The sequence below is a fragment of the Vombatus ursinus genome, unplaced genomic scaffold, assembly GCF_900497805.2.
Source record: "Vombatus ursinus unplaced genomic scaffold, bare-nosed wombat genome assembly UNPS02014847.1, whole genome shotgun sequence".
NCBI lineage: Eukaryota > Metazoa > Chordata > Mammalia > Diprotodontia > Vombatidae > Vombatus > Vombatus ursinus.
This window is the reverse complement of record NW_020954625.1, coordinates 5,999,937-6,017,414: the sequence shown is the minus strand read 5'-3', so window position 1 is coordinate 6,017,414 and position 17,478 is coordinate 5,999,937. Positions and strand designations below refer to the sequence as shown.

The window sequence follows — 17,478 nt, the reverse complement described above, 5'->3', positions numbered from 1 at the left end:
ATATCACCTCTCCCAGACTTCGGCCTTCAACCCTGTCTCTTTGTATACGTTTAGCAAGAAGTTCCCTACTGGTCTTTCCATTGTCACTGTTGCTGTTGCTGTTCTTGCCTGTTGCCTTTATTCCCTTTGCATTTCTGTTGTTTGGAATATTTGAGAAGCAAATAATCTCTTCATTTCTGGTTTTCTTTCTATAAAATGTTTCAAACTCTTCTTTATTATTGAAATATCTTTTGTCCTGTATGTTTAAGATCAGATTTGCAAGATAGGTCACCTTAGGTTGCATCCTGAGCTCCGTTGCTCTTTGGAATGTATTATTTCATTTCCTCCTCCTTTTTCCATTGGGTGCAGAATAGTCTTGAATTATTTGAATGTCTTTTCATTTTTATTTGAAGCTCTTTCTCCTGATGGTTTGCAGAACTTGTTGTTTCTGAATTAAATTGTTAAATTTAACCACTATGTGTCTCGGAGTTTACAGTCCTGGGTTTTTTTTGGGAAGCAATCTCTGAATTCTTTCCATTGGAATTTCATTTTCTATGTTCAGAAGTTCTGCACAGTTCTCTTCTATTATTTAATTTCATTATGATGTTAAGGTCTTTTGTCCTGTCATGTTCTTCCTTGAGATTTATGATCCTTAGGTTGTCTCTATTTATCTATTCATCATATCTTCAAGATCGATATGTTTTGTTTACATAGTGAGGAGATTTTCTTTTAATGTTATTGTTTTTTGCTTCTCTTCTAGGTTGTACTTCATTTTTGTGTATTTTCATTCCATATCTATTGTTCTCTCTCTCTGAATCTCTCTCTCTCTGTGTCTCTGTCTCTGTCTCTTTCTGTCTCTCTCTCTTTTGTTTCTTTGGCAGAGCTTGCCAATGAAAATTCAAGCTTTTCTATTCTCCTTATTTTTGCTGTTCAGGACATCTCATAATTCTCATTTCTCTTAAATCATTCAGAAACAGAGTATTATGGTTCCATGTTCTCCTCAAATCCCACAGCATCCTCTGTCTTATTACGTGCTGGATCATTTCCCTTTATTTTTTTTTAGTATTTATTCATAGATGCCTGAACTCACTTCCTAGATTTCTTTCTGTTGTTCCAGTTTTTCATGTCAATTTATCTGTTTATGTTCATGGTCTTTGACATTTCTTTTCCTGAGATCTTTGGTACTTTCAGTCTTTTCTCCCACCTCCTGTATTTTCGTTATCACTCATTTCCTGACTCTTCCCTCTCATTGTGGTTTCCTAGGGGCTGGATCTCAAAACATCTCAGCCTTCTCCCACACTGGGCAATTCATGGTTCACCAGCCTAGGTCTCTGCTTCAAGTGACTTTTTGGGTGGTCAGAACTGGCTCCAGCTGAATTCTTTGCTCTTTCCCTCAGGCTTGGTGGAGTGCTACACGGTCCCCCCCACACACCGTGTCCTGTCTTGCTGACCTGTCCCACTTCTTCTGTTTCTCAATTCTTCAGCCTGGTGCCAACAGTACAGAGCCTGTTTCTCCATGTCTTCAATCCTCACTGCCAGTGAAGAGCTTTGCAGCATTGGTGCTTCCATGTTGCAGACCCCAAAAAAGGCTTTTGCTCCTGAAGGGCTATTACCAAGCTGGCTGTTGAAGCCTAAGCAAACATCCACAGCCTGGAGCTGAGTTCTCCATAGCAATGGAAAGAAGGACAGGGGACTAGGGTGTAGGGGTATGTTTTATTGTAAGCCTATGTTGTATGTCCTTGGATCTGTAGTGCAGCATTGCTGCCAGTAGTGTGGGAAGTAGCAGAGGGGTGATGAATGAGCTCAGAGTCAGTGAGTGTGAGTGCTTGGGTTTTGGGGGGTGGTGTTAACATTATTTTGGATTTTGGGTATCCTAGACCATGGAGAACAGCTGAAGTTGCTTTAACTTTGGCGCGTAATTTTGGTTATGCAGAGATTTTGTGAAGTTATGTGAATCAGAGGAAATATCTAGTCCACCGTCTTGTTGCTCACATGACCAACTAGTTGGACTATACATTCTTATATTTGATATGTGTCAGTATGTATGTTTTCTTTATTTTTCAATGGGCAGCAGGGAAGGGAGGAGGGAAAGAATGGGGATTTTCGTTACTTGAAAACTATTTTTAAAAAAAAGACTCCAAGATTCCTTCTTTAGCAAGATTTTAGCTCTTTGAAGACAGACACCAGGAAAATATCTGTACTGTTTATTGTTGATGTTTATTAGCTATGCTTATGGAGTTGTTGTTCAGAGCTGCTAATCTGCTCAGGCCTCCCAGCCAGCATGTTATTGTTATTTTGGAAGAATTGACAGAGGGTCCTACACTGGATCTAGTGAGGGAGAATGTATTCATGAAAGTGTTGGTAGCATTGCTACCACCTAGACTGACTTAGAATAAAGAAAAAACAAATTATTAGGTGTCTTTTTGCCTTGGATAACAAAAAGTCTCTTATGTTAAGGAAGGGTTAGGCATACTGAATGACATTAGAATGCAGTTGTCTTTACTTGCTTGTTTTGTTTGTCTCATTTTGAACTTCATAAATGTGAGGAGCCTATTGGACTTCCATCTGTATCCTTCATCTAGACCTATGTCAGTGACTCTTGGCAGTGTAGTGGTGATTCTGGGTTTTGAAGGGCATCCAGCAGAATTTAAGTGTTGATACATCCTATCAATCTGGAAAGGATGAGTATACAGAAATGGTGATAAAGAATGAGACTGTTACTTGAGAACCAACCTAGCTAATATCTAGACTTATCACCAAAGGGTTGGTTGCCTGGTATTAATTTTTTTGGTGGAGAGAACTGCAGCAACTCATAAAACTATGTCCTGATTTCCCAGTGGATGGAGTGCTAGACTTGGAGTCAGAAAGACCTTAGTTCAAATCCAGCCTTAGACATTTACTAGCTTTGTGACTTTGGGCAAGTCAGTTAACCTCTGTTTCTTAGTTTCCTCAACTATAAAATGGGATCATAATAGCACCTATCTAATTGGGTTGTTGTGTCAAATGAAATGTTTGTAAAGCACTTAGCTTGCCCACACAGGTGAAATCATAGATCCTTGAAATACTGAAACTCATAATTGATACTGTAATACCAGGCACATAGTAGGTGCTCAACAAACATTCAGTAATTATGTCTGTGTTCAAAGGGCAATATTGTGCTTTGCACTCATACATGAGCTGGAGGTACCAGTTTTTCTTATTGAAGAAATAAGTACAAGATAATTATGAAAAGATATCATTGAGTCAAGCCACCTACCTTCACATATTGGCCATTCCTATGGCGTATTCAATACTCTCTCTAGAATATTCTTAAAGATCTTCCAACAAGACATGGTGGTAAAAAGGAACTGAATGTGGAGTCAGAGGACCTGCATTCATACAGAGAGGGGAAGGCTTGTGCGGGAGATGGTCTTTTGGGATGCCCTTTAAGGAGATTAGGGATTCTAAGAGGCAGACATTAGGAGAGAACCAATTCCAGCCATGATGGACAGCTGCAATTCAGGCACAGACAGAGAATGTGGAATGCAGACTCTGAGGAACAGAAAGAATGCCAGTTTGACAAGTCAACAATAAGTTTTTAAGCACTTACTCTTTCCAGTTTGACTGGAGAATAGATAATGCAAAGGGGAATAATGTATAATAAGACTAGATAGGTGAGTGGGGCCAGGTTGTGAATGAATGGCTTTAAATGCCAAACAGAAGAGATTATATTTAATCTTAAAAGTAATAGGGAGCTACTGACATTAATTGAGGAGGGGATTAAGATGTTTGAACCTGAGCTGTAGTACTTAACAATTTTTCCTGTAGAAGAGTTGTTCTTAATCTCTGACCTAAATTTCTTTCAGTGAAACTTAAGCTCTTTTTTTTTTCTTTTCAGTGTAGCTGTAGAATAATTGATTAGGTGTTCTCCATACAACTCTTTCGGTACTGTGAGGAAACTAGTCATCACCTTTCCTGCTTTCAGATTAAATCATTTCCATCTCCTAGTTCCTTTTTTCATACATAGTTATCTTAGTTACTCTCTTTGGGACTTTCTCTAATTTTTCCACATCCTTAAATTTAAAAAAAATAATCCAAAGCACTCAGTACTTTAATAGATGCTTGACCCACGTCAGGTATAGTGGGAGGATTAATTCCTGATTTTCATAGCTAATATTCCTTTTGTTACATTTTAGAATCATGCTACCTTTTTGAATTATTACACTATGTGGTACTTTCCTATTTCACTTCAGTTTTTGATAAATCATTTAACTATCTTGGTTCCTCATATTCCTCAACTGTAAAATGAAGGGTTTAGGCCAGGGGAGGGGAACCTGCAGCCACAAGGCCATATGTGGCCCTCTAGGTCCTCAAGTACAGCCCTTTGACTGAATCCATACTTCATAGAACAAATCCCCTTAATAAAAGGATTTGTCCTGTAAAACTTGGACTCAGTCAAAAGGTACCACCAATAGATCTAAAAGGCCACAAGTGGCCTCAAGGTCGCAGGTTCTCCGCCTCTGGTTTAGGCTGAAGATTTTTTTTCTATTTCAAATCCTTTCTTGTCCTCTATTAAATTTGACCCCTGGGTCTTTTTCAGTTGTAGGAATACCCTGCCAGTTTTCACCATAAATCTATATATTTGGATTTTCACTTCTGTCTGGGCTACTTTGCACTTTATATTGAGCAGTTTTGTTTCCTTGAGGCATCTGCATGTTTGAGGTTTCGTTAGCTGATCATCTTTGTCCACTAACAGACCTTTGGTCATGGAAATTGGTTTTTGGTTTTGAATCTGGTGATTTGGGCTGGCTGTTGCTCTAATGCATTTTATTTTTACCAAATCTTTATTTGTCTTCTAAGGTGTTAGGACTGTGCCCAAGAAATTTTTTAGTTCAATCAAACTTCATCAAATTTAATCAAACTCTGTTTCACTGGTTTTTAAGCTGTGTCTGTTGGGGTTCCAGGTTGTGGAAAAACCACATGGAAAAGCTCTGTAGACAAAAATAAAAATAAGACAGTACCTGCTCTCAAAAAGCTCACATCCTAATAAAGGGAGATAATGCAAATAGAGGGTTTCAACTGCAAGTCAAAATGACCAGGCTCAGTGGTCCTTAAAGTACAGCGACAAAGCAGATGGTAATGCATATTTAATGCAATTTGCATTGATAAAACTATATTCCTTTCTGATATTGAGCCATTTGACAATGCCAAGAACTTGAGTGGTGAAAGCTCTTTTCTATGTTGTGAGTAGTTGTGGCTGCTGGGGAGGTAGAGGCTGCTGTACTTGCCGAGACAGTTTCCAGTCCTTCTCTAGATGCTTGCTGTAGAGGGCACACTAACCCATGGTCGGTGTGTGTGTGTGTGTGTGTGTGTGTGTTGGGGGTAGAAGGGTAGGGAGGATATTGTACCAGGGCTTACTTATGTGCCCTGTATTTGGTCAGCAGTTGGTGTTGGAAATTGTATTGATGACTGGTCCTTTCTTCATAAGAATTGCCTCCCATCATGATGGCTGTGAGGCCAGGCTGGAAGCAAGCCCGGGGGTCTGAGGGCACTGCTATTCCCAAGACCCTTGGGCTTGGAGTCTTGGGCTTTCTCCAATGTGATTTGAAGGGAGGTGGTGGTTAAGAAGGTGACAATGGTTTGAACTACCTGTAAAATCTCTTCCTCTGTCTCTTCTTCGGGGTTATTTCACTTCTCTATCCAAACAAATATTACTATAAATGTTACTATAAATATAAATCTTAGGAATGGTACCTTGATGTCCAGGAATGACCCACAGGACTCTCTTCCATTCACATGCATGTATTGTTGCCTGAATATTGGAATTGATGACCTTGTACTTGCCGTTTCTATTTCTCTCTAAATAGCCAGTCCAATGGTTTGTATCAACTGTTTGTGCTCTTAGAGGATCAGTTTTTAAGATGGACAGTGCATCTCTTGTTCTCACTATATGTTGATAAATTGTCATTGCTGTGTGACCCATCTAGCATTTGTTTGCATCATAAACTAACTCCACTAAATATACCAGCACTGAGCTTCTGTAGAACTCTTTGTACACACAGTAAGATCACTGTCAACAAGAGGAACACACACACACACACACACAAATCTGAAGAAGTTGCTAACATTCTGTAGAAAATGGTGGGAGTATCTCTGTGGATGTTCTCTAGGAAAATGTACCTCGTAAGGAGTGAGGATTACATCAGGAGTTTAAAATGGGAGTGCCAGTAATAGGAGACTTTTGCTGATTAATTTGACTGGCCAGTTGACTTTCTGCCAACAAATATAGAGCTCATCAGTGGGTTGTGGAGTGCTAGGAAGTGTTAATAGTTTGGTATTTGGTGTGTTGACTCAGTTCAATGAAATGTTGGTGATTTGCAGTATTGTGTGAGTTTTTGCATTTCCTTTGGGACTCTTCTCCCCTGTGATCTTCACTGGGGACCAATATTCCACTGCTTATTGGCAGCAAGTCCAAAATGAATCTTAAGAAATGTAAATCACTATTCACCTCCTAGCTGACACTTAGTAACTCTTCTCTTGGTATAACCCCCACAGCCTTTTAGGAGAAGTTACCTAAGGAATTGGAATCACGGACGGAATATTTGTTGGGGGTTTGAGGAGAGAAATGTCCAAATAACAAGTAAAAAAAATCAGGAAGTACTTTAAAGAGCTAGCTTCACTTTCTTTACAGAAAGGATAATTTTTAAATGGAAAGGGATCACCCTTATTAGATTCCTAAAAGACATCATGCTGGACTCTGATCAGCCTTTTCTTTCTAAACTCAATGTTGAATACAATTGGCTTTTGCAGGTAATAAGAAGAAGCAGTGATGAAGAAAAACTCCTCTGCCTGGTTCGCCAGCGTGCAGGCCACCACTGCCAGACAGCTGTCATTGTCATCCTCATCTTGGCTTGGGAGGGAATTCCTCATCTCTTGGCTGACACATTATATCAAGAGCTGACCCAGAGTCTCAACAAATATGGCTGCCCAACCACCCGGCGCTGTGCACTTAATGAAGAGTAAGTGATATCTGTGGATTTTCTTTGAGAAACCTGGAGATGGCTTGTGTAACTTACTCAGAAACCTGGGTACCTTTTTCATACTGAAATGATAATTCTCTCTGTCTGTAGAATATTGACTGATATTCCAGTTGATATTCTGTTTTCACAGACCATTAATGGGAAGAAGTAAAACAGTGTACTCATTAGGGATGATTTTCTACAGGAATGTAAACAAAGCACTGTGCATGTAAGAATGGTATTTGGGAACACTGAACTGTATTCCACTTTTTTTCTGAAGGGCTTAAATTTCATGCCATTGCTTCTGAGTGGGTGAAGACCTTTCCAGAATTCTCCCATTTTTCATTCCTTCTGAGTTTCTTTTTAAACTCCTGTGAAGTTTAGACTTGTTTATAGGAGAAGGAATAAAAGGAAAGAAAATGGGGAACCATCTGTGTTTTTATACACACACACACACACACACACACACACACACACAAACGTGTGTGCGTGCACTCCGATGTACTTTTCAAGTCCTGTGGGGTTTTATCAACACTAAAAGTAAGTTAGTGATTGTTGTTTTATTTTGTGATGGTAATATTCATTTTCTAAACCAGAACGCATTTATATGTATGTATGTATGTATGTGTATGTGTGTATAGTATGTGTGTATGTATGCAGTACCACATATATGGCTTTTTACTAAAATTAAACCTAATAGTAATACAGTCATTTGTTTTTTAAAAATATATTAGCTTAATATTTTATTTTTCCCCAGTTACACATAGAAACAATTTTTAACATCTGTTTTTTAAAATTTTGAGTTCCAAATTCTCTCCCTCCTTCTCCTCCCCCCTCATTGAGAAGGCAAGCAATTTGATACAGGTTATATATGTGAAGTCATGCAAAATATATTTCCATATTGGTCATGTTGTGATAGAAAACACAGACCAAAACAATAACAACAAGAAAAATAAAGAAACAAATTTAAAAGTAAACTTTGATTTACATTCAGACTCCATCAGTTTTTTCTCTGGAGTTGAATAGCATTTTTCATCTTATGTCCTTCAGAATTATGTTGGATCATTGGTAATACAGTAGTTTGACAGAAGGACATCATTCTTACTTTGCTAGTAACAAGTGATGATGCAGTACAGATGTTGTGCAGAGTTCTTAGATATATATGTCATGATGTTCAGCATCGTTGCCCCTGGCTGCCAAGCTTTGTGGAGGCTGCTGCTTTTGTGATGGTGCTTTGGCGGCAGAGAGTGGAAGCTACAGATAAGTTTAGCATTTCAACATTGAATTTGCATTCACTGCTTTGAATGAATAGTCATTTGGTAAAAAATTGATTTGTGTGTGTTTGTATATGTGTGTGTACACTCTTCAAGTCCTATGAGGTTTTATCAACACTAAAAGTAAATTAGCGATTATTGTTTAATTTTGTGATGGTGATATTCATTTAAATTTGATTTGGGATGATAACCATAGTTTTATGTGTAAGGGTTGGGGTAAAAACCCACCCTCCCCATTTTAGCTCTGATACCTTAATCAGGTAATAAAAATTCTCAATCAATCAAAAGAGTAAGTATGGAAAAGTATTTGAAAGCCTTTGGATGAACAGGAAATGACCCTAGGCTGGAAACTTAGTCAGTGCCCAGCTTTGTGTCCATCATATGGCACTGTTGGGAGAGACCCTTCTCTAGAACTTTGGCAGCCACAAGATTAGGTTTTGTGGACATAGCAACCAATGGAGATACTTGTCTAAAGTGTGAAGGAATTATTTTGTGTGTGGTAAAGAGAGCTTTCTCAAACTGATTAAATCACAAATCCCTAGAATACAGAAGTCTTCAGAATACTGTTCTCAGCAAAATGTACTCTTGCCACCATACTACCCAGTGATAAGGTAAAAGATTCTCTTCTCTTCCAGCCGCCCTTAATAGAAGTGGAAAGGATTTAATCAAGGACATGTCTGTGCTAATTGTTCCCAAAGAGAGTGTTGTGGCTGCCTCCAAGAGAAATTAATTAAATGCTCTTGAATAGTGTACAGGCAACTTTTGCCACAGATTTCTCAGCTCCATTTTTGATAATCTCCAACCTGCTGCTTCTTGTGTTTGTTCTGATTTCCTAGGTCTTCTCTTTTGAATCCTCTTTAAAAGCAATTGAGCTTTTTAGCTCATCCTCTTGTTTTGTCTTCTGATGAAGCCTTCTCATTTCAAGCATCTTAATTATGTCCTCTTTTCTTGGTATTTTTTCCTTTCCTACTCTATGCTTCTAACTTGCTTAAGTTTTTTTTTCTCCACAACTTTAATTGGTTTGATTCTCTCAAAAAAAAAAATAATCCTCAACATTCAATTGACTTGTTTGATATACAGAGATCCAGTTAGTTTTCTTTTACCTTCTAGATTTTCAAAGCATGTATCTTAACCCTAGGAATACCACCATTTTTGCTTTGCCCTATTTCCAGTTAGCCATATGATTGGGGTTTTTTTTTCCATTCTTGAAGAGAGAAGCCACATCATTCTACTTATTTTTCAAGATGTTAGAATAGCCCTTTTATTTCTTCATACTGTCCTTGCTCTCTAAAAACTTGTATTTCCTAATATCTGTAAAGTTTACTAATTATCTGTACTTTTTGAATTGGGTCTCACTGGACCAGATTGTCTTTTCCCAGTTCCTTACTCCACAATACTTTTTTCTTGTTAGAAAGGAAGCAGCTTGTCATACATATGAGTGGGAATATAGGAAGCGATGCATTTGGGTTTTTTTTTTAAGTGATTGGTGACAGTTCTTTTTCAGTGACAGCCTAAAATTTATCACTATCTTGGTCCCATTAGCAGCTACTTTCCTAACCTTTCTTGTGTTTATAATATTGATTTTGAACTCTTCAAATCTGTGTGGTCTTCTTAAAGATTGCCATATTTATTGTCAGCACCAACTTGGGATTTCAGAAATACTGATTGTGGTGAGTGGCATAAACTCTAAGCTATTGTGAAATACATTGAGCTTTCAACACAGATATTTCAACAGTAGAGATAGATCTCTTTTCTTTTTCTTTCCCATCTTCTCCATTCCTTTCCCTTTACTTCTGTCTCCTCTCATGAGCTTTTTTCATCTTTATATCTCAGTTAGGACCGTGATAGACGTAACGTGTGCCAATGAGCTACTGACTCTGAGGCTTTGGGAACATTTTGCAAGAGACTGCAGTGATTTAGGCTGATTTCTTGTGTTTTCTATGCTTCGCTCATTTATTTCCCTAAATATTTAAAGGAATGAAACTTCTTTGTGTATGTTTATAAGTTTGAGTGATGGCTTAGGTCTTGAAAAATTACAGTTGTAATGTCAACCCTACTTCTTACCACAATTAGACAGTTGGCACGTCGTGAGCTTTCCTGTAATGGATGAATACAAGTCCACAGTGGTATCTGAGCCTGGGGAAAGTTCTGGGCAATGATTGAATGGCCTCTCCTCCACTGGACAGTGTTCTTTCAGATGTTAAAGGTTTTTCCCAGTCCCTATAACCTCAGGCTGAGAGTGTTTTTACTTTTACAAATTGTGACATTTCTCATTTACACTACTTGAATTTCAAACTATGATCGTGCTTTTGAGGCAAAGCTGAGCTGAGACTAGCTGGGTAGGACTGGCATGCTCCTGCCTTTGATTAGAGCATTTCTTACAACTTCCATAAGGTAGTCATTTTCTCTGGACCAATGTGTTCAAAGCCATTTTGGGATATATAATTTCCTGGCTGAAGCAGCAAGATACTCAGAGGGAGAGGCAAGAGGCAGGGAGTACCAGGCTTTTCAAGCCATTGCCACCAACTCAACTACACCCTCCCCTCGGACCCATTGATGATAGCCCAGGACCCAGAGCCCCGGAAAAAGTAGCATCTTTCCTTACCCACCAGTGACCCTCCTTCCAGACTAGCCCACACAACCCTCATCAAGGGAGGGAACGTTGTGGAGAAGGGACCTACCATACTCGCTGCCACCACCAACTGCTGAGCACCAACCTGCAGGCAGGTAAACCCAAGAGCCCTGGACAGTATGTGTCTCAGACCACTGGCCCTGCTTCCAACCCTTCCCTGGAACATACCTACAGTGATTATCTATAGGGAAGTAACCCTTGTAGAAATGAAGAGGTTGACAACAGCCTCTTCAGCTCCCCACCCCCCACCTCTCACATCTATTGAAGAGCCAGAAAAGAAAGCTTTCGCTATCAAAGTCCTTGGTACTGTCGCACAATTCAAGATCGAAAATGGATATGGTTTTATCAGTGAAAATTGCACTAAAGAGTCCTTACCACCTGCTTTGTCACTATACCCTAAGGAATACTGGACTCTGCCATCTAATCTGTGTCAGAAGCATTCTATGTGTGTTGTCTGTCCCTACTCAGATGTGAGCTCAGTGAGAGCAGACTGTTTTATATCCTCAGCATTTAACACAGTGATGTGTACATAATTACCCCCTTTAAAATGCTTTTCCATTAATTCCTTCATTCTTGTGGAGTTGTCTCTCTTCAGTTCCAACTCAATTTTCATTCAGCTATTTTACCTTGTAAATTATAAACTAGTTTCATGGGCTACTCTGTTAATCAGATCACTAGATTCAGACTCAGAGGTCACAGATTCAAAAACAGTCTCTGCCAATTTCTTATTACCTGTATGACTTTAGGCAATTGATTTTACTTCTCTAAGCCTCAGTTTCTTCATTTGTAAAAGGAAGGAGTTGGACTATGTGGTTTTCCTAAAGAAAGACTTCTTGATTCTTTCTGTGCCATAGACTGCTTTTGCAATTTGGTAAAGCCTATGGACCCTTCTCAGAAGTCATGTTGTTAAACAATTGAAGGAAATGCTAAATTTCAGTTAGAAGTGAGAAAAAATAAAATTATAATTTCCCCCTCCAAGTTTATGAACATCTTGAGGTCTCCCTGATCTAAAGTTCCTACCAGCTCTAAACCCATGATCCTACCAATATATAAAGTCCAGAACTATATATGCTATGAACTCAATTAGCTCAACTTAATTCTGTAGAATTGAACCTCTAAATAGGACAGCTTGCACCTCCAGAACACTTTCTGGGGTCTACAGTAACGAAGCCAAGTGTAAGAAGGAAGACTGAATTTGGAGTTGAGGACCTAGGTCTGAATGTTAACTCTGCTAACACGTGAGCTTTGACATGTTATTTAACCTCTTTTGCCTCTGTTCCCTCATCTGTAAAATGAACGCATTAGATTAGATGACTTCTATAATCCCATCCAGTTCTAAATTCTATGATCCTAGTATCTTTTGGTTCTTAATTTGGCAGCTGGATGTAGGGGTGGGAAGGGGGTCCCTCTTAAGTTCCTTTAAAGCCTTAATTCCAAAGTTTTCATTTATCCTTTCTGAAGCAAACGGGTCTCTCACAACCAGAGCCTGTCTTTTCTTGTATTAGTCAGGTCCTGTCTTCCTCTGACTGCCCCCTAAGCATCTAGAGTCTCCATCACCAGACTTACTACAAAAACAAATCTTCCTACTTCTTTTTCTCTTTCTTACCTTTTTCTCCTTCCCCAGCAGCATCACCTTGCCTCTCCATTTAGAGTGAGAGGCAGGGAGGAGAGGGGAATCACTCTAATGCCTGCTAATCCCTAAATAAGCCATTCTCACATTTCGCAAGAGTACTTCAGACCATCTCTTCCTTCAGTTTTGGAATAAACTGTTTAGAGACTGCACACCCTTAAACTTCCACCATTTCCTCCTTCTGAATTTTGCTGTGGAATGTACAAATAATCAGTAGTCACTATGGAAACCTTTTCATGTAGATGAGCAGATTTTTTTTCTTCAGGGATGCCTGACTTTTTCCAGATGAGGACTAATTTTCCAAAGAAGTCTCAGAAGGCACTCAAGGCCTCTAGCTCAGAATAGGCCTGTTTATAAACCAAAAACTTTGACCAGTCAGCTATCTTCTTAACAAAGTTATTACTGCACTTTACTTAATGTTTCTTAGTCACCCATGGAGACCTAAATAGTTAAAGGTACCTCCCCTTAGATAATGATACATATCTTAGAAAAATATACATAGTATGGAAGTTACTTGGCTCTGGCATTGGGAGGGATTGGATATTGAGTTTGTTTTTTGTTTTTTAATTTTTAAAACACCTTAATTTTGGAAAAGTCAAAATAATAGTCTCAAATTTCAATGCAGTCAAAGTCACCCATGTTTTTAGTTTCTGTGGAGTTTCTTTTTTTTTTTTAGCTTTTATTTAGTGTTTTATTTTCCCCCAGTTACATGAAAAAAAACAATTTTTAACATTGGTTTTTAAAACTTTGAGTTCCAAATTCTCTCCCTTTCTTCCTCCTCAGCCCCCTCATTGAGAAGGCAAGCAATTTGATATAGGTTATACATGTGTAGTCATGAAAAATATATCCATAATAGTCATGTTGTGAAAGAAAATATAGACCTAAAAAAAACTCAAGAAAAATGAAGAAAGTTAAAAAAAAAAAGTATGCTTCAATCTATATTCAGACACCATCAGTTCTTTCTCTTGGAATGGATAGCATTTTTCATCATAAGTCCTTCAGAGGTGTCTTGGATCATTGTATTACTGAAAATAGCTAAGTCATTCACAGATAATCATTTTACAATATTGCTATTACTTTGTACACAGTACATTTTACTTTGCATCAGCCCATGCAAATCTTTCCAGGTTTTTCTGAGAGCATGTTGCTCATCATTTCTTATAGCACAATGGTATTCCATCTTAATCGCGTACCATAACTTCTTCAACCATTCCCCAACTGATGGGCTTCACCTCAACTTTTACTTCTTTACCCCCAGAAAAGAGCTGCTGTGAATATTTTTGTACATATAGGTCCTTTTCCTTTTTGTTTTTTATTTCTTTCAGGATATAGACTTAGCAGTGACATCGCTAAGTCAAAGGGTATGCCTGGTTTTATAGTCCTTTGGGCATAGTTCCAAATTGCTGTACAGAATGGGTTGAATCAGTTCACAACTCCACCAACAATGCATTAAAGTTTCATTTTTCCCACATTCCCTCCAACATTTGTCATTTACTTTTTCTGTCCTATTAGCCAACCTAATAGGTATGAGGTAGTACCTTAGAACTGCTTTAATCTGTGGAGTTTCTTAAGTTAATTCATTTAAGAAGAGTCATAAAACCCAAATATGTCTTGTAAATTATGCCTTAGCCCTTAGTTATTGTCTATCAGTGCTTCTTAAACTGTGAGTGGTGACCCCATTTGGCAATAGTAAAAGGTTTTTGAATGCTAAATGACCAAAAATTAATTAAAAATCAAACGCGTAATGAATCCAAGGTGTTTCTGGTAGCACCAGTGTTGCATCAAGCAACTTCACTGCAGCCTTGATTCTGTAAACAAAGCATGTGCACTTAGTACTACGTATGCTCTCAGACCACGCAATGCCAACCATGCCTGCTGCAAAAGGGGTCAGGAGTAGGAAAAGTTTAAGAAGCCCTGCTCTAGGTCACATGCTGACTCTTTTGCCTGAAGTGATGCCTGGCTTTACCTGCTTATTACATTATAATTACCCATCTTGTAGTCGTACCTGTGCATGCCAAGGATTGGATCCAGAAACTTGTGGTGCATCCTTTTCCTTTGGATGCTCTTGGAGCATGTATTTCAATGGCTGCAAATTTGCAAGAAGCAAGAACCCTAGAAGATTTCGACTAATTGCAGATGATCCCAAAGAAGTAAGTTCTGTTTCTCAATCTTAATTAGGGGTTACTTTGGTTATCTGAGACTAACTTACTTATTAACTTAGTATCACAAAACCATGGAAATTTGAAGGGAAAAGCATAAGTTAATTCATTAAATGATTCTAAGGTCTTCTCTTTTTTGGGGGGAAGGAGGGTTGTGTGTGTTTGTGTCTCTTCCCTGTGCATATTCACTTAGCAGTTCCCAGAATGTTGTCTTGATGAAACAGAAGTAAGAGAATTCCTACACTCTACAACAACAGACAGACCATACCTTATTTTAGCATAGCTTGCTCATTTTCACTGACCCAATTAATTTTCCAACACCTTAACTGATCATAACACCTAAAATAACAAAAGTCCATAATGAAGTGGGCATGAATTTAAGGAAGTATAAAATAGAGAAGAATGATATGGAATATGGAAGAGTTTTTATTTAAGAAAATGTGCGTAAGAAAGAATCTTGTTATTTACATTTCTGCTTAACATGGTATAAACCCAAGTCACCATGAAAATTCTTAAATATAGAGAAAAATGGAAAGTAAACCCAGAGCAGGTGGATAATTCTTAGATGACATAAGGACTTGGTAAATCTATGCTACTATCTAGAAAAGTGTTTCATTTCCTCCTCATTCACACAATATTTTGGTGCACTTCTGTTGGATGACAACTCCACGTAGAGTATTTGATGACCGTAAAGTGCAGTCTGGCAGCGCCTCCCCATGAAAGGATGCTCTGGGTGCCTCTAAGTCTCCCACCAAGGGCTACACCAAGAACAAGCAGAGTGTGCTTTCAGGCGATCCAGAAAAATTCTTGTGATATCCAAATGTTGCTATTTTAAGAATTAATGAAAATTCATCCGTAATTCTAATATTTCTGGGTAACAAGTGCATCTTTCTTAAAATGACCTCAGCTCTTAGACCCACAGAATTTTAGAGCTGGAAGAAACCTTAGAGAACATCTAAATCCAATGACTTCATTTTACAGAGAGAGAAACTAAGACTTAGAGAGAGATGGAATAATAGTCCAGGGTTACACACTGAAGTAGTGGCAGGTCTGGAGTTAAAGCCAACATTTCATGACTCTTGGCCCAATACTTTTTGTCACTCTCACACTTCTCTCATAATCTTTCCCATAAAAGTAGCATCCCCTGTCACAAATTTACCTTCTTTTCAGTCCCAATATAAAGTCAGGTGACAAAATGAAATGACTAACTTCCTCCCTCAGCAACACGGGGGCTATGAGCAGTAAATATAAGTCACAAACTGCCCAAGATGCAATTTACCCGAAGAAACAGTGCAAGTGAGTTATGGTTTGACTCCATCATTGGCAACAGAATTGTTTCTACATTACTAAGATTGGTTCATTGTTAAAGACTCTGCTGCCAATCACCTAAAGTCACTATTTCTAATACTATTGTAGTAGCCAAAGCATTGAAATTGATGATCATCAAAAGGTAATACAGAGGTGGCAGATAGGAGCAGGATGGAACACATGACTAGTTACTAATTGTGCAAGAGAAGCAGTAGAAAAGATATCAACAAAGAAGCGTATGGCGGGGAAGAAGATGGACTGGCCACAAAGCAAGAGCCTAACTGATGGGTGCAAGCCAGCTCTCTTGCTACATTGGTATTCCCACGGTGTCAAGAGAACACAACAAAAACCCGCTGCACCGACTCAGTATGGCAAATTTGGAGAAGCTGAACAGGACTTGTGTGGGATGGGTTCCAGTCTCCACTGTGGGAAAGAAACCCACATTGATAAGATAGTAGAATGAATGGAGAATTAAGGAGTGATTTCATTGCAATTCAAGCATTTGATAAAAGCACCCATGCCAGGTATTGTTTCGGATCCTGTTGACATAAAATAATTCACCCTCAAGGAGCTTGCGTTCTAGTGGAGGAAACCATGGTGCACAGATAAAACAATATGACTACAAAATAAGTACAAGTAATTATAAGAAGGGGCAGCTAGGTGGCACAGTGGATGGAGTAGCAGCCCTGGAGTCAGGAGGACCTGAGTTCAAATTCGGCCTCAGACACTTGACACTTACTAGCTGTGTGACCCTGGGCAAGTCACTTAACCCCATTGCCTGGCCAAAAAAAAAAAAAGTAATTATAAGTGAAGGGAGAGTATACAGACAGTTGGGAGAATCAGGAAGGGCTTTGTGCTGACAGTGGTATCAGAGCTCCTTTGAAAGATACTTAAGAAGATGCATCTAGCTTTTTAGCTGCCATAAAATTTGATTTTGTTATCTATATTAAGCAAAGTATGTGAATCATCCGCATTTATTCACAGCCGAAACTGAAGGTTTTAAAAATTAAGGAAAACAGAAAAAATCCTTAAAAAGCTAACACTTTACATCTTGTCATAGAATGAGGCAAAGGGGGATCAAAGGCCAATTTCAGTGTGGAGAGAGCGGAGGCTTCACTTTGCTCATCATTAAAATGAGGGGGATGGGCCAAGTAATCTCTAAAATCCCTTTCCACTCAAAATCATATGACAAACTAAGCCATACTTTACTAATATCTTCTGAGGTGAGAAAGTCCGATAGAAAGAGCACCAGTGGAAAAAACTTAATTTAAGCTTCTGCTTCGGTGCTTCCTTTGTAACCTTGGGCCTTTCATTTGACCTTCCCAAGCCTCAGAATCCTCAACTGTAAGATGCACTACCACCACTCAAGAGTCAGTATAAGGAAAGTGCATTGGGAACCACGAAACATTATAGAAATGAGAGTTGTAATTATCCCCATTGCTATTGTTGTTGTTGATTTTTCAAAGGAACTAAAGAAAACAACCCAGTGATGCTCAGG

The 17,478-nt window shown here is 38.7% G+C and overlaps 1 protein-coding gene across 1 annotated transcript in view; it reads left to right on the top strand.

Annotated features, from left to right (window-relative positions):
* TET1 (tet methylcytosine dioxygenase 1) overlaps positions 1-17,478 on the top strand; it is a 166,052-nt gene that overhangs the window by 121,983 nt on the left and 26,591 nt on the right. Inside the window, exons 7-8 of the mRNA XM_027840713.1 lie at positions 6,769-6,977; positions 14,513-14,663. Coding sequence (XP_027696514.1) covers positions 6,769-6,977; positions 14,513-14,663 — 360 coding nt within the window. The remainder of the gene's footprint in view (positions 1-6,768; positions 6,978-14,512; positions 14,664-17,478) is intronic.